The following is a 21684-nucleotide window of genomic DNA, read 5'->3' on the forward strand; positions in this document are numbered from 1 at the left end:
GGACCAAAGCATCTGAAGAGTATTTGCACTTCAATTTTTCTGTACCAACCTTTGGATTAATTCCATTACATGTATGCTTTATTTTTTTCTTCTGTCATTACCTATGTCCTTGTCCTGTGTGTAACGCAGAATAGATTGCCAGTTTGCTTCTCAAAAAACTAGTTTCCGTGCAAGGAAGAACATAGCAAAGTTATTTTGAATGAAGTTATTGAAGGTAAATATAGTTACCTTAACACGTTTCATCATTTCTGTCTTGGAGGGGCTTAGTTTCCTCTCACTGCTTTGTGTAAGCCTTTGTATTTTGAATGAGGAGGAAGTATCTTGTATGAAGAAATGCTTTCTTTTCCTTGTGATATTGCATCAGAAACTTACAGGGTGTCAGAAAGGATTGAAATTATTATTATTATTATTTTTTTAAATGACCAAGTCTCACAGCTATGGGAATGAGTTTGCCAAAGTGTTGAGTCCAAACCACTACCAATTTAATACCAGCAGCAAATATTGTTGAACGGAAAATTCTTGCATTTTCTACCTGGAGCAGAAAAAGTAACGTGGGTGACCTAAGGTAAGCCAGGCTCTTCCTTCTTCTAGCTGCTCCTTTGAATTCCAGTTTCTTGATGGAGAAGGTATAGCATTGCCAACACCTCTGACACTGTAAATAGTTTTACAGGAATAAGCAGTATTTCACTTAAAATATATATAAAGCATTGGATTATCAGGAGAGTAATAATTTCTAGTAAACCTTACGGATGTTTCTTTATTGTACAACAATTATATGTTGATCTGTATGATAAAGATTACCCTCACTGTGCTTGTATTTGGCAGATTTCCTCAATGGAGATGTGCGCTTTAGATGACTCTTGAAACTTCACCTGCCTCTTTATGCTGCCCAAGTATAATTTTTACATACCTCCCATTGGATTTGATGCTTATGACCTATCAGGAACTGTGAGGCCACCTCATTTTTAGATGAATGCATTTTTCAGTTGCATATAGTCTCAGATGATTAATTTTGGGATGAATCAGAACAGCTTTTGAGGCAGCTCTCTTGGCAACCTTCTCATGTGATCAAAGGCAGGTTAAAATACCACATCATCATTTCTTCTGAGTGAGCTCAGTCACTCCTTAATCAACTTCATGCTTTCTCCTCCTTTTTATTAAAACTTACCCCCCCCCCCCAAATATCAGGATCAAAAATTTATCAGAATGGGAACCAAATTCTGTGGCATACAGCTGCTGGATGTTTTTACCATTTTCAGCAGTAGTTAGCCCTACTGATTATAGTTCAATAAATATATATATATATATTTTTTTTTTCTGTAAAGTGTATGTTTGATTTTAGAAAGCAGAAAGACTTTTTTTCATGATTTCTCCTTTAAAAACAAAACAAAAAAAAAAAACAACAAACACTTAACGAGCATGAGATTAATATCTAGTAGGTTGTTTTTAAGGAAAGTAGGCGGGGACAGGCTGTATTGGTGTTTTACCTTGCTGCACAGCAGAGCTAAGAGCACTGCTGGGGTATTCACAGGCACAGCTGATGAAGGAAGGCTTGCGTTTTCATGTGAATATAAGCTATGAGAACCAGATATGATTCTTTCAACCTGTAAGTAAACTGGCCTACATATTTTTCTCTTGAAGTATTGTTTTGTGCAGCAGTTGTGTTGTACATAGCAAATGAGCTACTTAATTATTGCCTAACAATACCCAACAGTTTTCTCTTGTGCAGCTTGGTTGCAGACTGATGATCTGTATTTGGACTCCTTTTCTTGACTTTCAAAACTACTACATAAACATGAATCCATTACATGATGGATTCAGCAAAGCATCTGTCTTTTCTGATGGAAATGGATGGAAATGTGGAGATATTCCCATATGCTGTCCTTAGTGGCACATAGAAATTAGATACGAATAAAAAGTTGATATAACTTGAGCCTGCTTTCCTCAGGTGCAGAATTTATACACAGAAAAATAGAGAAAGCCTAAGTTTGTACATTTGAAAAGCTGAAAGCTTGTCTTTTGAAGTATTTTTAGAGGCAGACTACTGGTATTTTCTACTAGATTAGATATCAGACGTAGTTGATTAGGAGGCATGTTGAGTGTTACGGTAAAGACTTGGTTTTGCTGAGTGAAGCTGAATTTGAGTTTTTCCTCAGAATAGTGTATAGAGTAAACATATCCCTACTGCAAGTGCAAGAACTGTGCAGAACATACTATAAAAATACATGTCCTAGAAATGGACTACGGCACTTTCAAAAACAGCAGTGCTTTGAGACGCAGTGAATCAGAAAAGTGATCAAAGTGAATCAGATCAAGAGACTTAAGAAATAATAAAATGCTGATTGTAAGAACTCATCTGTAACCTGTTGCTTTTGTCTAATCCTTTGATATTTTTTCCCTAAGTCTACAAAATTGAGTGAGGTATAACTGAAGACAAGGGGAAGACTGCACGTGTTTGTGGCCAATTCACACACTGTCACACAATTTTATCAATCCAACACATTCTGCTTGATGTTTTAGGACTTTTTTAGGAAAACTATTGGCAGCAATGGACCATTCAAAGGACTTGCATCTTTTCACTGTGTCTTTTCTGTTTTGTTTTGGTTTGGTTTTTTTTGCGTTTTTTTCTGCTTGTATTTGTCAAGTGAGCTTCAACATCTCATTCCTAGGATTTCTGCTTCTCCCACAGGACTCACTTGCCACTATATCTTCTCTCTGCTCAAAACTAGGCGCCCTAAAAAAAAAATTGATTTGGGGCATCATAGTTCTATAAGATATCATAGTTTGTGCTGGTGGTGGGTTTCATACTTGTTAATCTGTCATCAGGAAAATGTGACTTTTTAAAAACCTATTTCTAGGAAGAAAAAGATACTAGCAATGAGATGGGCTACATTTTTTGTTCCTATGTTAAATTATTTGTAGAATTGGCTGATATCTGAGATTGCAAACATTTGTTGGAAATTAGAAATAGAAAATTCTCCACACAGCTAAAGAAGGAAGTATTGGTAAATCCTGGATTCAGCAGCCTAAATTCTCATCTTGTTTGAGTTGAACCTACATTTTAAGTTCTCCACCCAACAGATTTGTTAGAGATCCTTACTTCCTAAGGATCAAAGCCAAATGTATTTTTGTAGCTTAAATTTTGACAGAGTTCAAGGGAATGTGGGCTGAAAGATCTAGTGGTGCTGTGGGTGCTGGAGAATTTTCTTCTTTCTGAAGTGCTGCTTTCACTGATACTACCACTGCTTAATTTTTAAATAACGAACTCTTCAGAGGATTAAGGGCTACTAATATGTATGCAACTAAACATCTTTGAATCCAGTGTTTTGTTAAAGAAAAGGTCCCTAATTCAAAACAGGGAAATCAGAATTATTCCATTGATTCCTGTGATATGATTTCGGGTGATATGATTTAGCAGAAAAGAATTTCAAGAAGAAATGCTGAAAATCCATTTTCAATTTCTTATTTGCAATTTTTTTTTTTTTTTTTTTTTGTATTTAAATATGGAGAGATGTCTATTTAATTTTAACTTTTTTTTTTTATTTTGATTTAAAGCTTTTGAGTAGAAGAAGGTAAAGACAAAGGAAGAGCCTCAGTCGTTGGGAGGGTGTGTGCAGCCATAAAAGCCTTGGGCAGGAAGTGCAGGTTTCCTGTAGCTGTGCAGTGAGCATCACAGGGGCATCTGGAGGCGGTCTTACATGTAGAGATCTGCTTGTGTTGCTAGCAAAGATACAAATGTAGGCCACATTAATCAAATTGTTCAGTGTGGCAAAGCTGTCACCATTTGCAGTGTTGGCCAAATATGTCAAAAAAGGAGGTTGGTGTAGGACAGGATTTTCTGGGCTACAGCCGTGGTCTAACCTATGCGTTGACTTCCAGCTTTGGCTATATATTGTCGTCTTCCTAGAACATCAATTTCATGTTACACTGAAACTCTGTAATGTTTCTAGTTATTTCTAATAAGCTCCTATGAGGACAACAAATCTAATGAGATATGATGTATTTAATCAGACTACATGGGATTTCATCAGAAATAGACAAGTTTTCTTTTTGCACCTCACTTAAATAGTTTATAAACAGCAATTAAACTCCTAGGGTTTTTTTGTTTTTGTTTTTGTTTTTTTTTCAGGAGCAGAAAAGCAATATAAATAAAACAGAAATATTTCCCAGCTGACTTTTTAAAAAGGATTGTTCATTCCAAACTTGATCACACTGAAAACACTAACAAACTCAGTTCTACTGCCCAACAATGCTAGAGACTGTGTTCAAAGTTAAGTTGCTGTAGTTTTAAGCAGTTGAGAGCTTAATACACCTAAATTGTGCAGCAAATAAATTATATTACCTTCAAGTTTTTGGCCTGGTTTCTTCAAAGAAAATTGTCACTGTCATCTGGTTTGGGTATTTTGCATAGCTGTTAGTGGAAACTTTTATCAAACAGTTCATTATGTCTTCTGATTAGTGTAGGTCGGCCACCTTCTCACACAGCAGGTTCTTTACAGGATGCTGCTCTAAGCCTAAGGGAAATGCCCTACGACTTTCATGACAAATACTCTAATCAAAACACATATAAAATAGGTCTCTTCCACATCTGACTGAGAACTATTTTTGTTCTTACCTTTCTGACATCTGTTATTTTCTCCTTTTTCTTTTATTACAACGAGATTTACTGACTCATATTCCTTTATAAAGAAAATAATTGCTTTTTTGTCACACTGGTTACTAAATGTTTTGAGTGGTAGGATACATGCTGTCAGCACACTTTGCTGAACTATTGATAAAATACATTGGCAAATAGTCTCACAGGTTGACAGAAAGAACAACCTTTTTATTCAAAGACAGGTCATTAGGATCAACAAGAAAAACTCTATGAGGGAGAAACAAATGAAGACACGGTGTGTGCAAGGATACATCATGTAAATGATCGTAGAATCATCTAGGTTGGACAAGACTGTAAAGATCACCAAGTCCAACTGTAAACAAGATAAAAGATCAAAATACCAAGACCTTAGGAACCCTATTTCAAATAATATTCTGAGACCTGTTCTTGTGCTATGACCTCCATATCAGAGCCTGTGTGGAACTGGAACAGTGCAGATGTCAACCTTTTACTTAAAGATTTCAAGTCTTCGTAATGACTTCTAACCCATTTTAAATCAGCTGGAATTATAGTGTATTATCCTTGCTCCTCATACAAGATATACCATACTAACGTTTCCCTAAATTTACAATGTAAGTGATGGTGTTTCTGTTGTATTTGTTTCAGAATTATCAATCACGTAGTATGTAAGTGTAAAGCACGTATTTTGTTAGCATATTAAACCTGGGTTAATGAATATATTATGTGAATGGCTGGAACAGAGTCAGGGAAACCAGAATTGATTTAAATAATAAAATATTCTGTATGTCCTTTGAGTAAGTCTCAGAATAAGAAAATCTAATGCAAATGCTGGTCTGTATTTGGCTCAGGTGATGTAGAAATTCTGTGATTGCTGAAGAGGATTGGTTCTTTATCTCGTGTCTGTAATGATATTCCCATCTCATTCTGTGCACAGGGCAGCATGGTCACTTAGATCAGTACATATCTCACTGATGTCTTTTTTTTTTTTTTTTTTTTTCCTGATTTAATGTGCAGCTTCATAATTAAAAGAGATTTTAATGCTGTTAGTGGATAGATACAGCTGGGTTGGGAGGAAAGCTCAGCTCTCTTTGGTGGATGCAAATTCCACCTTAACGTTTTGCTAGATAATTCACAGCAAGAAAGAGTTAATAATAGAGCTAAGTAGTCATTCATTATGTAAATTTTGTAAACAAACAATCACTGCATATGCAGAAAATGTTCTTGTTTACAGATCACACCATCCAGTCTGTTTTCTGCTGCTGCTGCTGCTGTGCGGTACAAAAACGGTAAGTGAAATCTTTCAGATTTTCAGCCATTGAGACAGTCAAAATGTCTATAGGTAAAGTCCATCTATTTTAAAAACTGCTATAAAATTTTAGAAGTCCATCTATCTTCGGTAGAAATACTAATTGTACAGAAGTTTGAAGAAGCTCTACCCTGCACATCCCTAATGTGAATTAAGGCATACATTTCCATAAATATTTTAATGTGGATGTTTACAAAGGTGTAATTGCAAAAACACTTCTTATTTTTCAAAATTAGAGCAATGAGAACAAAGATAAATGTGGACTCTGACACTGACCTGGAGACCCAGTACTCAGCCTCTCAATCAGAAGATTCACATGCACCTACTTGGAAGTGTAAAGTAAGTAACATTTTGGCAGATGAAAAAATTGAGATGATGTGACATCCAGTGGCTCACTGGTGAAACAAGCAGAGGAGTAACTGGCGCTTGAGCACATAGGTTGCTGTGTTGCATAAATATTTAAAAAATTAGAGTATCCAAAGATTCATACTGATGGAAATACAGGGTTGTCGGTTCTCAAGTTTGCTGTCGTGGATGAGGGTACTTCATTCTCTAACTTTTGGGTTTGGCTGATGGATGTGGGAAAAGTGGGTCTACCCTTTAGGAAGGTGCAATTTCATCATCACAGAATTGCAGGGGTTGGAAGAGTCCTCAAGAGATCACTGAGCCCAGCCCCTGTACTAAAGCAGGTGCCCTATAATATGTCACATAGGTGGGCATCCAGATGGGTCTTGAGTATCTCTGTGGAAAGAGACTCTGCAGTCTCTCTGGGCAACCTACTCCAGTACTCTGTCACCCTTACTGTAAAGAAGTTTTTCCTCATACTTGCATGGAACTTCCTATGTTCAAGTTGTAAGCCATTACTACTTGTCCTATCACTACACACCACCAAGAAGAGCCTGGTCTCATCCATTTGCCTTCCATCTCCTTCCATCTTCCTTTCCCTAGGCTGAACAGACTTATGTTACTCAGCCATTCCTCATTCAAGAGATGCTCCAGGCCCTTTATCATCTTTGTGGCCTTCTGCTGGACTTCTTCCAGGAGATCCCTGCCTTTTTCTAACTGGGGAGCCCAGAACTGGACACAGTAGTTTAAATGTGGCCTCATCAGGGGAGAGTAGAGGGGGAGGACCTCCCTTGATCAGCTGGTCACACTCGGTTTAATGCACTCCAGGATACCATTGGCCACCTTGGCCACCAGGGCTCACTGCTGGCTTGTGGTCAACTTATGGTTCACCAGGACACCCAGGTCCTTCTCTGCAGAGCTCCTCTCCAGCAGTTCACCTCCTAACCTGTACTGATGCACACATCCACCTTGCTCAGCTTCACATGAAAAGTCCTCAGTTTTGCTAGATCTAAATTGAATTGAGTTGTCAGAGCATAACTGAAGGCAAAACTAAAGCCTAACCTGGTGCATAAGAAAAAGGTTATGTTCCTGCTCAATTGCTAAGAATATTTGTAGTGCTTTCCGTGTTAATTGATCAGATAAATTGTTTTCAACACTGTTCTCTAATTTACACCAAGATGTCCCGGGAATTGTACTATGTAGCAGTCACCCAAAGAACGGGGGGAATATTAGGTAGATGGTAGTCTTTTATTTACTTTCCATTTTAACTTTGGTTTTGATACCAAACTATTCAACTGTGAGTCATACTATTTAACAAATAACAGTTCTACAAGGTAATTGTGCTGTATGGCAGGAATTTATGACCATGATTAATACCTTTTAGTTACTGAGATGCTATAGAAGTAGGGGAATTATACAAGAAATAGATGAGAGAAAAGACTAACTGTGGAAGATACTTTCTTTTTCACTAGCGTAAGAAGAAATTGCATATAAAGAACAAGCCTTTACCTCCTCTACCTGCTGAGGCTTTTGAAGACTACACAAAGAAACTCAAAGTTATTGCCCTATATGACTTTTTCGCTAGAGGACCCTCTGATTTAACACTCAAGCAGTCGGAAGAATACATTATCCTTGAACAGTATGATCCTCACTGGTGGAAGGCTAGAGACCAGTATGGGTAAGAGACCGGGTGTCTAATTTTAAACCCTCTTCCTACAGAGAGAGATAAAAAGAACAGCCCTTTGTAGGATCATCCTACAACCCTGTAAACATGTAGAATGAGGTATATGTAATTTTGATGGAGGTTTGAAGGTATAGAGGAGGTACGTACGAGGGACACGGGTTAATTGAGAAGAGTTTGGACAGTATCTGGCACTCCAGAAATGGGGTGGCATCTCCTCTCTGCTGAGAATACAGGGTTAAGTCATAGGCTTAGTAACTTCCAAAACAACATAAGTACATCTGAGGACTATGTGAACAACTGGGCTTTGAGCCATGTGAAAATCCAGCTTTATATGCTTCATGTGCTCTACCACGTATTGTGTATGTGTAAAGTCTTCATAAAGACCATAGAGACTCCTAAGATATTTAAGTTAAACAAAACCCCTGATCAAAGGTTCTTGGACATTTTAGGGAACTGGATAACTTCTTCTAGGATCCTTGCTGCATTTATATATTTTTTCATGATATTCCTCTTTCTCCACAGTTTCTTCAGTGTGTCCTGTAATCTGATATGAAGAGTGATTACATGTTATGTAATATACATGTTCACATCCCTCCTTTAAATACTTTTAAACACTTTTTTTCTCACGTCAGATTTGCTGTTAGAGTCCACTTTGTTATTATTTTGTATATGTGCAACCACACACTTTCTATTTCTTCATATTGAAGATCTGTTACAAGGATAGAAATAAAGCTAATGATTTCTGATTTAGAAGAAATGTTACTTTTTTTTTAATCTTTGTTTTGATTTTACTTGAAAATTTTCCTTAACGTGCTGTTCTTGGCACTCTACTAAGTAGCATCATTTCAGTAGCTGTTCACAGTCTGGGGCAGAAACACTTTGCCTCAGGTGAAAGGAGTTATACTCTTATTTGATTCTCATGTTGGGATTCAGAATCTAAAGACGTAACCAATAGTATGTATAACTTCTGTCATTCAGTAAAAGAAAATATGTATCTTAATCCTATTAATATTTTACATCTTACTATTGTATTATCCTTAATATGTTTCAGGAATGAAGGTCTAATTCCTAGCAATTATGTTACTGAGAACACAAAAAGTAATTTAGAAACATATGAGTAAGTACTCTTCAAGACGGTGACTCTACTTTCTTTTCTAAAAATTGAGTGGTAAGTTTTTGTGCTTGATCTTTCAGCTTTTACCAGAAGACTGACTATGAACAGGTGTTTTCTTTATTGAAGCCTCTTTTTTTGTTGTTGCTGTTACAAAATATCACCCTTAGAATGAGTTAAATGTTTTTATCATGGTCTATCTGTTTGGACTGTATATATGATGATGACAGCAAGCTGAGCTGTGCAGCTGATACAGCAGAAGGGAGGGATGCCATCCAGAGGGACCTTGATAAACTCAAAAGATGGGCCCATGTGAACCTAATGAGGTTCAACAAAACAAGGTGCAAGGTTTTGCAAACTTGGAGAAGAACTCCTTGAGAGTAGCCCTGCTTAGAAGAATTTAGGGATTGTGATTGATGAAATCAATCATAATAATCATATAATTATGATAAATAATAATGACAGAATCTAGATATGTCCATTTCTGTAGGCTCACTACATAGTATCTCTTTATTCTGATCTCTTCCCTTTGTGAACATCTAGTTGATTATCTAGAATATATTTTCAATTTCTTCAGCCTGGTTTCCTGGATAGAAAAGTAAAATACATTGTCACTCCAGTGAAGAGGGGGCTGAAACAGCTTCACTGTAAAATTCATCAAAATTTAGCATAATTTTTTCCTGTTTTTTTCCTTTTATTTCACCTCACGTTTAACTGTAGTGAATCACATTCAATAGGGAAAGTATTTGTCATATTTACTGTGGTCTAATGAAGTAATTCCAAATTAAGAGATGCTTGATATGCAACAGTGGTTAGTTCTATTCAGGTGTTAACATTGGAGATAGAGCAACTATTAAGACTAACCCTTGTTTCTGTGAAGCAGAACAAACGTTAATTTGTACTGGCTGAAGTTGATATGTCATCTCCTTGCTGCAGGTGGTATTGCAAGAACATCAACAGAAGCCAGGCAGAACTACTTTTGCGACAGAAGGTAACTCAGCCTATACGTTGAGTTAATAATATCTACAAAGGATTATCAGTAGAGGCATCATGAGAGTTTCAACAGCCAAATCCAATTCTGTTTGACATACAGTAAGAGAAGGTGTTTTAAAATAAAAGGATGGCTTTCTGGGGTACAGTGTAGTGCAGAATGTCCGGACATCCCAAAATTTTACATTGTAACCCCAGCAAATTCTATTAAGATTTTCCATATAGAGTAACATCAGTTAAATGGAGCTTACCGTGCTTGTCTTTGGTATGAAACACTGAAGACTGAAATCCTTGCAGGAAGTTAGTGAGATGGCAGAGCTTAACAAAACCCCTTATCCTTCCTTACATACAGATCAAACAATTCATGCTGTGTTCTACCCTCTATCTCTGATGGGCATTTAGGTGTTGTCTAGCTTGTGTAAATTCATTAGGCTCAAGGGCTAACACAGGGCTAGGGCAAGATAGAGCAGAGAAGAACACCAGAGATGAAATTGTTTTACGGCAATTATCTAGTGATTTGTATAATCTGAACTTTTAATAAATGAAAGAATTCTCACTATTTCACACTGAAGAGTGTAATTCACCCAAAATATTTAACTCTGGCACTTGATATTCTCCTTTGGTTAATTTTGCTCTGCTTCGTTATCAGTTCCTGTTCACTGCTGCTTTATCACCCTCCCAAGTAGTCATAGATATACCACTGAAATCAGTAATCATCTGCAAGTGCTATTTCAAGAGACTTTTATTCAAGAAAGTAAATATCTGCATTTCTTTTCAGTCCAAAGAAGGCTCATTTGTTGTTAGAGATTCAAGCCAACAGGGAATCCTTACGCTGTCTGTGTATTCACGATCTAAAGGGTGAGTTGCTCTGAATGGTTGTGATTTGATGGAAAATGTGAAGGAAGAGTTTCCCTAAAACTCCTTGGGATGAGTGGCAGGCTGGATATATGGTGCACGGGAGCAATGAGGCACCAGCACTATTTGTGCAGCACTGCAGTCAGTGAATTGCAGCCCATATACTGAAATGGTGGTGCTGGGCATTTGGGAGTCAGGGTGCCGATATCCTAAGATAAGATCAATTGCATTCACAGAAATCCTGAAATACTCTACTCCAAGGACTGCTCATCTCAGCAATGCGGCACAAACAATAAAGCCTTACAATCTCATTTTGCCTGTTTTTACACCAAGTGCTGTGGCTGTCATGCCAGTAAAATATAGTTAGATTTGTAGTATCAAATATTTTTACTGACGATCATAATCTTTTGTTGATTTCAGAAGTCATGGTGGAGACATTCGACATTATCAAATTAAGAAAAACCACTTGAAACAGTATTATGTAGCAGAAAAATATCTATTCTCCTCTATTCCTGAGCTCATTCAATATCATCAACACAATGCTGCAGGTAATGGATGTAAGCTGATAAAGTTTTTCTACTGATGCCCTGAAGCTCATCAAGATTTTGAGAAATTGGATGTCACTCTTGAACTAATCCTTTCCTTCCAAAAAGATGCAGAATTTTTTCTATTGGTAATAAATTCAAGATACTGTGATCCTTTCCGCTGAAGTTGTAGCTGCAATGTGCATATATCATATGGAAAATGATAATACCAAACTCATATATATGAATGAAACTAGAAGCCTTATGTTCTTACCCACTCTGTATTCTATTGATTCATATTTGACTGAATGTGACTTGCACAAAATTTGATCATAGTTTTTTCATTGCCTTCAATTCAGTGACTTGCATGCATGCAATCAGAGAAAAACAGGAGCTGTGCTATGCACCAGCAGGCAGCTTTTGCAGATTTTGACACACACACGACAAACAAAAGGCAGAACTGGGAGGCACAAGGACTCTCTAACACTGACTTGCAGCCTACCAGAGTTAGCCACCCCTAGTTGTTGGCTCATGGCAGCCTTTTTTAATTTCTAGCATTCAAAATGCCATTCATTCTTGGTTCTGCCTATCATTTAAATATGGATTAAAATGTTTTTACCATGAGTGAATAGAGACAAAAATATTTTTTGTGAACAAGTATGATGTAGCATACTTAAATATGGAGCAATTTGTCAACAGAATATTGGTGCTTTGTTTCCTGCAGGTCTTATCACCCGTCTCCGACATCCAGTCAGATCAATCAGATGTTCTTCACCAGCAACAGCAGGATTTAGTTATGGTAAATTCTTTATCTTGTTTTGGTGGAAACCTAGGTATCTGTCTGGGAAAGAGTTGAGATTACATTCATGCAGCTAATAATTATGTCCGTTAAATTTCCCAGTCATAAGAAATACGTAACCAGCTTCATAATCACCAGACTCAGACACCTCAGGTGTCAAATCCAAACGAAAGGCCTGATCAATTCCTTTAGTTTAGTGAGTGTTGTGCTTCTTTCGCTACCACTAATGCCTTTCTGGACTTCCATAAGCAGACCAGAAACTCACATATGCATTTAACAGATTTGCAAAAGGTCTTTTAATTAAATGCCTATGAAGATAAAATTAATATTGTTGATAGAGAAGATTTTCTTTTGTCAACTATGGAAGTTTTAGAAATAAGAATCATCTCTTACACAGTGTTAGAAAACAAGCAGTAAGTGCTGGTGCTGTGCATACAAATCAGGAAGTTAATATTAACTGATAGATGTGTATGTATGAATATACACATATATATTTGTATGTATGTATACATATACGTGTATATATATGTATATGAATTTCCAAAATTTTTACTGTGCATTTTTACTGTGCGTCAGTATCAAGGCTTAATATTTCTGGAGGGCAGAACTATTTTGGTAGTTTCAATAGAGAGCAGTCAGTGACTATTTTTATGGCTATATTAGCCCTCTGGAACTGCTTTAAAGTTAAAAACATAGATGAGAGTGCCAAAAAAAAAAAAAAATCTCAGAGGTAATCAAAGCCAGTTTCTTGCCTTATCTTCAAGCCTCAGGCTTTCCTACATTAAACAATTTAAACAGCATTCTACAAGCTGTAAAGTACCACTTGTGTAAACACATACATGTGTGGAAAATTCCAGATAATTAAAATCCATGCTATAGCTGATGAACAGTTGTGATACTTTGCTGCATACATTAGCTGCAGATATGCATGTCTCCTAGACTACTGTAACGTACAGGACTGTTTTTATAGAGGAGTGGGAATTGAACCCCTCGGAACTGACGTTTATGAAAGAGCTTGGGCGTGGGCAATTTGGAATTGTTCATCTGGGTAAATGGAAAGCAACCATCAAGGTTGCCATCAAAAAAATCAATGAAGGTGCGATGTCTGAAGACGATTTCATGGAGGAGGCCAAATTGATGATGTAAGTACAAAAGTTATTCTAGCTCACAGATGACACTGAGATGACCGAGAAACAAATATAACCTAAGTCCATTTAAAACAAACAAAGCTATTGTGATGGGAATAGTGGATGTGAAGGACCAAAAAGCTAGTGTAATGGTTGCTAAACCGCTCACCAGGGCCTTTCTTTAGAATGTGTGCTGCTTTGCACTTGGAGCCTAGCGGCAGTAGATGTGCTGACAGTTACCCCTACAGCCATTCTTTTGTCTGTAATTCAGTGTCTCTAGGAGCATGGGCAGAACTAATTAAACCTAGTTAAAGCTTTTCAGAAGCTATATTGCCATTCCTGCTAATTTTGAAAATTAGGGAATTATCCAGACCAGGTATTGGCACAATCCATAGAAAGAGGTAAAAAAGAGGTGAAGAACCCTTGCAGCCTCTCATGTCCCCTGCCTGAAAGCCAGATAAAATAAGACCTTTCCGCTTCATATTTCCAAATCAAGGTTTATATTCACTCAATTTGTATAACTGATGGACTATCACAATTTTGCAAAATGAACCTTTTTGAGGAAATTGGTTGCAGAAATGCGTTAGGTAGAGGACAACTCCAGGGCTAGTTGAATTAAATAATGTTTATAAAATACTGAAGGTGTTTCTCAAAATTATCATGATAATTGAAAGGTCTAGCTACCTTTTGAGTTGGACTTGATGATCTTTATGAGTCCCTTCCAACTTGGGATATTCTTTGATTTTATGATTCTACCTACCAGAGACAAATGATCTACTAACTGAAATGCAGTTTTAAACAATGTTAAACAGGAAACTATCCCACCCAAAGCTGGTCCAGCTGTATGGGGTGTGCACACGTCAGAAGCCTCTCTACGTGGTGACTGAATTCCTGGAGAATGGCTGCCTGCTCAACTACCTGCGACAGTGGCGGGGGAAGCTCAGCAGAGACATGCTGCTGGGAATGTGCCTGGATGTGTGTGAAGGGATGGAGTATTTGGAGAGAAATAACTTTATTCACCGCGACTTAGTAAGTACAATGGGTTTTCTGAGGTTCTCAGTGAATACTGATGATATAGAACATGCCATTGAAATTTAGGGCTGCTTATGTCCCCTGCAAGACTTTCACAAAGCCTTTCTGTATTCACATTTCTTCTGCTCCCTGCTGCCTTACCTTGGTGCTGAGATATATAGGTGGCTTGTCTGCCCTGCCCTTCAGACACAGGGAATTAAGAGGTCACAGAAACACTTTTTTAATAATTCATATTGAGTGCCCTGATGTTAACGTTCAGGAAAAATACCTGCTTGAATAACTAGACCGCATCTGAAAAGTTCTTTTATTGTGCAAGGATACTTGAAATTATTGCAACTCATGATACAAGCATTCAGGTATATGCTATGTGCATGAAATCACACAGCAGTGACAGGTGTTCACCAACACTGAGCCTGAATTTTACTTTTTTTCCATCTTTTTGAGCAAGACACACACCTCTTTTCAGGATATAAAATGCATGAGCTGAAAGTAAATTATTTATTATATTCTTCTTAAAAATGCTTTTGCCCAGATTTCAGTTATGTTTTTCTCATTTCTCCTAGGCTGCAAGGAACTGTTTAGTAAATGCTGAACACACTGTTAAAGTATCTGACTTCGGCATGGCAAGGTAGGAGGTACAAGCTCAGTGAGTGCCCTATTTCGTGTCAGATGGAACAAGGCCCATTATTACCCTCACTGCTTGCTTGCTGGTGTGGGAAATTCCACTGTACACAGCGTCTACAATTTTGATCAAATCAATAACATTGCTGTTCAGCTGTCGTACTGTGGACAGAGTGTCATATTGTCCTCTTGCTGAGTGCAAGACAGGTGAATAAAATATCTGGTGAATGTCAGCAGTAGTTTGTGGACATAGAAATGCCCAGTGTGCCCTGGGCTGCCAGAAGCTCTCTCTTCTTCCTGGAGAAGAGAAGGCTGCAGGGTGACCTCATTGCAGCCTTCCAGTATTTAAAAAGAGGATTATAAACAGAAGGGGAATCAACTTTTTACAAGGATAGATAGTGATAGGACAAGTGGGAATGGTTTTAAGCTTAAGGAGGGAAGGTTTGTATTAGGTGTCAGGGGGAAGTTCTTCACAGAGGGAACGGTGAGGTGCTGGAATGGGCTGCCCAGAGAGGCTGTAGATACCCCATCCCTGGAGGTGTTCAAGACCAGGTTGGATGGGGCCCTGGGCAGCCTGGTCTAGTATCAGATCTGAAGGTTGGTGGCCCTACATGTGGTAGCGGGTTTGTAACGTGATGATCCTTGGGGTCCCTTCCAACCCAAGCCATTATATGATTAGATGGTTCTAAGCTCAGTAAAGTGGGTGCTCCAAATTTCCGGAGCCCAGGGAGAGCAGAAAGCCACTTGGAACAGAGGCAGGTGTTGGCGCTGACCTTTGGAGCTCAGCAGCAGGGTATGTGAGGAAGGAAGATGTGGGCAGGAAGTGTGACGTGTGCTTCTTAGCAGGGAAGTGGTTTTTCTGCTTAGTGAGGGGACAAACCACACACGAAGAGAGAGTGCAAGCACAGGCCAGAGAAACAAAGCTCTGTCCACTGTGGAGAGGTGATGCGAACACTCCCTAATTAGTCAGAGCTCAGAACAGACTAGTTTAGTACAGTTATTTTGTATGTTCTTTATCCAATAACCTCTCATCTTTCTGTGCCTGCCCCAAAAATAAGAAAGGGACACAAAGAGGCAATTTCTCATGGCCTCAAGTTGTGCCAGGGACAGGGACAGCAGCACTGGAATAGGCTCCCCAGGGAGGTGGTTGAGTCACCCTCCATGGATGTGTTTAAAAAATATTTGGATGTAGTGCTCAGGGACATGATTTAGCAGAAGGTTAGATAGGGTAGTATGGTTAGGTTGAGATTGGACATGATGATCTTGAAAGTCTTTTCCAACCTGAACAATTCTATGATTCTCTTAATGCAACATTCTTTGAAAGGTGCTTTAAAAGATACCAATCCATTATGCCTTCAATTGTAAGAGTTGTGCAGTGCATATCTATTGTCTTCTCATGACAATTTACAGAGCTTGTTTGGATATTGGGCTCAGCCTTTTAAAATATTACTGTATAAATGCCCCTGTTGGGCACATAAATTTGTGGAATCATAGAATCATTAAGATTAGGGAAGACACTAAGACCATTTAGTTCAACTATCAACTCATCACTGTATTGCCTATTAAACCATGTCCCTTAGTGCTCCATCTACACATTTCTTGAACTCCTCCAGATGGTGACTACACCACCTCCCTGGGCAGCTTGTTATCATACCTCATCACCCTTTTGGAGAGAATTTTTTTCCTAATATCCAAACTGAACCTCCCCGGGCACAAATTAAGACCATTCCTTCTCTTCTTAAAAAGTAACAATAATATGTATTGCTGCTGTTTTTCCAGCCTGCGGCATAGGGACCTTTCCCAGGGATGATAACAACAGCCATTCTGTGAGCGCACAGACAGCACTAAATCTTTTTATTATGACATACCTCTCACAAGCCATCAAATTACTCATTTAAATTGAAATTTCTTTAACTGCATATATTCCAGTGTGCATTCTATATTAAATTAATGATATAATTTCTTTTCTTACAAACTGACACAGTATTTTCATGGAATTGTAAACCACCTGTGCAAAATGCTGCCAGAACTGCTTTTACTTTAACTCTCACTAAAATACATGGTATTTGCTGATATTCTTTAGATACGTCATTGATGATGAATATGTCAGCTCTTCAGGTGCCAAGTTTCCAATCAAGTGGTCATCTCCTGAAGTCTTTCATTTCAAAAAGTACAGCAGTAAATCTGACATCTGGTCATTTGGTGAGTAGGTTAGGTTAATGTGTAACAAGCTGTTTCCCCAAAACTACTGATAAGATTGAGGAAAGAGCAACTTTTTCTGATGTTTCCTATCTTAATCTTTAGTCTATCTCGTTTTTCAAATCTTGTCTGTATAGGAAGAGTGGGTGGTTTTTTTAATACTCTTTTAATCTAAAAAAATTGGTTTTCAACAGACATATGTTCTTGAAGTGTCTCCATTAACCAAATGCTTATTAATCTCATTTTCATGAGCCATCACTTTTGCTAACTTCAATATGAGCATAATTACATCAGTTCAATTTTTTTTTTTTCATTCACCTCAGGTTGCCCATCTTTTTCATTCATTATTAAATACATAGAAAAGAATGGGACTTCTAGTATTATTAGACAACTTGTTTTGTTCTACATATTTTGATTCATTTCTAGGTGTACTGATGTGGGAAGTTTTCACAGAAGGCAAAATGCCTTTTGAAAGTAAATCAAATTATGAAGTTGTCCATGAGATTTCTGCAGGTAACCGACTTTATCGGCCGCATTTGGCATCACACACTGTGTACAAAGTCATGTACAGCTGCTGGCATGAGGTTTGTTGGTCTTTCTTTGTTGTGGTATTACTTTAACTTCACTTGCAATGTAAATCTGAAGGCTATCCTCAAAAACTGGAGCAATAAACCTCTACTTTGTGGAATCCTCAGTAATTTTCGCTATGCTTTTTCACAAACTCACATCTAGTTTAAAAGCCTCTGTTCCTTTTGACTGTTGCATTCAATAAATACCAAGCACATAATCTGCACAGTAGGTCTACACCATCCCTGGTTCTGAGTATATCCCCTGTGTTTCCTCCTGTAGTGTGCAGAGGAATTTTGCATAAAAATGCTTTCTTCTGAAAGTACTTTTTCATTCTGATGATTTCTGGCACATTGATGTGCAGAACAAGATAAACTTGACCTTTTTAACCTGTGTCAACAAAATAAAATAATAATATGAGTAATAATTTTAAGCAGTTGCTTTGATGTACTTGTAACCATCTTCTATTAATTTAAATTTCTCCTCTGCTTTTTTTTTTTTTTTTTTTTTTCCAGAAGCCTGAAGGACGTCCTACTTTTGCAGAATTAGTAGAAACCCTCACAGATATAATGGAGATGGGATAACTGGGGATTTTATACAGGTGTATTTTCTGAAAAGTGAGCATTGAACTGGCCAATGTAGCTTATACTGAAAACTTCAGCCTTCTAGAGCAGTCTCTACTTAAGCTATGGTAGCAGCATCCCCATATTGAAGCTGTTTGGGCTTGGCCTAATTTGGGAAAGATACCTGAGGAGACTGGATTACTGGATTTGTACTCTCAAGCCTTTATTTCCATGAAAAATCTCCTATCTAGAAAGAAGTAACCAAGCTTACTCACCATATAAGCTCTTATTCTTTTTATCAGAGCTACACTAATTCCTGTAACAATATTGATAAGAAATGATTTGTTACTTAATATGGCTCATGCACAGGGAAATAGTGATTAGCAGCAGCAAAAGTGGTGGAAGAACTTGTGAAAAAGTTCTAGGACTTAAGGCAGAACCTTTTACACTGCATAACACTGAAGGAATGGAGCAGTTTCAGAGGTAACTCAGCCACCAGGGCAGCATGCAGATTTTTGCCCAGACACTGCACTGCGTGTTGCTGGGGATCAAGACACACAGAAGGGGTGGAGGCAGCAGTTGTCCTTTGGCAGCTCCTGACCCACATCCAAACAGTGGAAGGGCTCAGCACCCCAGAAGAATTTTAATCCTGCGCATAGATAAAGGCTAATTTTTTGTGAAACAGAGAACAAGTAAAGATTATTTTATTCAAGCTTCTCCCTGAACTTTTCATTGTCTTCCATTCCTTGCTTGCTGCAGCATACTCAAATACCCATGCTTTTCTTAGTCCTCCTCCTGCAAGTGCCCAGAATGATGAACAGACAAAGAAAGGCTGGAAACTGGCCAATAAACAAAGTGTTTTGTGTTAGTTTAGCTCAAATAGAGTCTGTGAGGCCTTACTTGCACCGTATCTGTAATTGTGCCTGTTAGCTTATCATTCTCTTCTAATTCTTAATTTTGGTCAGTGCAAATGTGTTAAGAAAAGGCAGGTGAATTTGGTGATTTTTCAATACAGAGAACAGTCAGGTCATTACAAATAAACAGTAGTTTAAAAATGTGATTGCGCTGTGAATTATTAATAGGTAAGCATATCATATTTCATTTTATAGCATATCATAGACAAAATACTTCAAAGCCAATAGATGAAGAATGATGGACGTCTGAACAAATTAGTCTTTTCATTTCCACATTTTAAGAGTAACTGAAACAATACAATCAATCATTCCAAGTTTTGGATTTCCAGAAGGTGATGACACCTCTGGGCATATTCATGGCAATAATAGTTCATTTTTACTGCATTAGCATTCTGCCACCCCCTGGAGAAAGGAGTACTTAACTCTCCCATTTGGGAGTAACTTCACACACACACTTTTAAGATCCTTCCGCTCGAGTGAAACATGATAATCTTATCCTTTTGTGTAATCTGCTGAAAGAATTGCCACCAACCTATGGCTCTGTTTACTTTTATAACTGACTTATTCATGAGCATTCAGTTCCATCTCAGACCTCTAACTGCATACAAACCTATACAATGCTATACAAAGCACTGCTTTGAGCTCATTACAAGTTCATGCCTGTATTACAGTAATACAATGCTTTTGAGCTGATGATGCTCTACAAAAAAAATTCAAACTGTATCTGAAGTATAAATGCACTCAGGGACTTTTAATAGCATAAGAGGAATATTTTCCGACAGCTCTTGTAAAACTGGTTTTGCTACATGTATTACTGCAAGTTAATATGTAATACCACAGTACTATGCAATAAAAGGGGGCTCTGGTAAGTTCAAGTTCTTGAAGCACCCTGCTTTTGTTTGCATTGTTGAGTTGTCCCGTGGTGTATCTTTGACATACACTGGTCTCAGATGGAAAGTAATACTTGCCTACCATTTCTTCATCTTCAGAATTTCACCTTTCTGGAGACTGGGCAAATTATGAGTGGGCTGATGTCACCACTCTGACGCAGATGAATTTAATAGCTGATATCACAAGGCTGACAGTAAATAAATTAAAAAGCACTATCATGTGCTTCAGGATCAGTGGAATCAGTGTTTAATCAGTAAGAAGAAAGGTCTGGCAGGACGAAGGTTGGCTGTGTAGGGCATGTTTACTTACTCGAGAAACTACACCCACATATAAACACCAATAGGCCAACTTTGTCCTTGTGGTGGCTCCTAGCATACCTCAAGCCCCAGACATGTAAAAAAAGGAGAAAGAAAAGATAGGTGAACAGTGAGAATCACCCATGCCATTGATAACAGAGGCATATGTGTCTACTAGATGTTTGGGTTTTTTTTCCTAATAAACCTTTGAGTATTTCAAAAGAGATTTTTGATAGAAAATAAGATATCTGAGGAGCAGACGAGGCTGCTTGATCTGGAGAGTAGAAGGCTGAAGGGAGATTTCATGGTTTTCTACAACTATCTGAAAGGCGGTCGCAGTGAGAAGGATGACAGTCTCTTTTTCTCAGTGACAAGTTGATAGGATGTGAGTAAATGGTCTCAAGCTGTGCCAGGGGATGTTTAGATTGGTTATCAGGAAGTCTTTGATAATAGAGAGGGTGATTAGGCATTGAAATGGCAAAGTGGTGGAGTCTCTGTCCTTGGAAGTAAGAGAGAGATGTGTGGATGTGGCACTAAGGGGCATGGTTTGTACTAACGGGTGGTTGGTTGGATATGATATTCTTAGGGGACTTTCCAAACTAAATGGTTCTATGAAAAGAGCAGTAAAGATTGGAAGGAAGCACAGTGTCTCTCTGTTAATAGTGCTTAGCAATGGCAAAAATTTGGCCACTATCTCCTCATCAAATATCACAAAACAGACTAACAGCCAGCTGGTATCATGGGTGAGAGGAAAAAAAAAAAGCTGGTGTCCTAACTTCTCTGCAGCAACCCCTTAGGATGTACCTCTTTTCTATCAAAAGCTAAATTGCTGATGAACTGAAGCGTATTTCCAGAATGTGAGATGACTTTCATCCTCAAAAGTACTCCTGGCAAGTAATTACTTGTGTGTTACACTTCTGGGCAAGTTTCTCTACAGTGCCATTTGTTTTTGAGAGCAGCTTTCCTTCCCCACCCCTACACAGTGAAGTTTCATAAGAAGGTAACAAATGAACCTAAGTGTCACTCCTCATGCATCATCCAGCCTGGCTTCTGCCTACCTCCTCATCCAGTTTAGAAGCTTGCCAGAAAGGAGTCAGTTATGGGAAAAACACTTAAAAGTTTCCTAATGCATTTGCTGGTTTGGTTTTGCTGGAATTTAAATAGTAAGAGGATGACATTTGCCATGAGTATATGATTAAAGATAGAACTCCAGGCCACAACCATCATGAGTAAAGAAATTTA

The 21684-nt window shown here is 38.1% G+C and overlaps 1 protein-coding gene across 2 annotated transcripts; it reads left to right on the forward strand.

The window, feature by feature from the left end:
- The first annotated feature begins 3 nt into the window (after positions 1-3).
- Positions 4-19058, forward strand: TXK (TXK tyrosine kinase). 2 transcript variants are annotated; one of them, XM_085223202.1, is made up of 15 exons: positions 4-1606; positions 5850-5904; positions 6161-6263; positions 7742-7947; positions 9005-9070; positions 10001-10055; positions 10833-10912; positions 11330-11457; positions 12158-12232; positions 13203-13374; positions 14172-14388; positions 14955-15019; positions 17096-17214; positions 17638-17795; positions 18294-19058. In XM_085223202.1, the coding sequence occupies exons 1-15, from the start codon at positions 1591-1593 to the stop codon at positions 18360-18362; spliced, it is 1584 nt and encodes a 527-aa protein (XP_085079328.1). In that variant the 5' UTR covers positions 4-1590; the 3' UTR covers positions 18363-19058. The 2 variants fall into 2 exon arrangements, with proteins under 2 accessions (XP_085079328.1, XP_085079327.1); XM_085223201.1 differs by having other exon boundaries at positions 4-5904.
- Positions 19059-21684: the final 2626 nt, after the last annotated feature.

The sequence above is a fragment of the Meleagris gallopavo genome, chromosome 4 (assembly GCF_905368555.1).
Source record: "Meleagris gallopavo chromosome 4, MGAL_WU_HG_1.1, whole genome shotgun sequence".
Classification (NCBI taxonomy): Eukaryota; Metazoa; Chordata; class Aves; order Galliformes; family Phasianidae; genus Meleagris; species Meleagris gallopavo.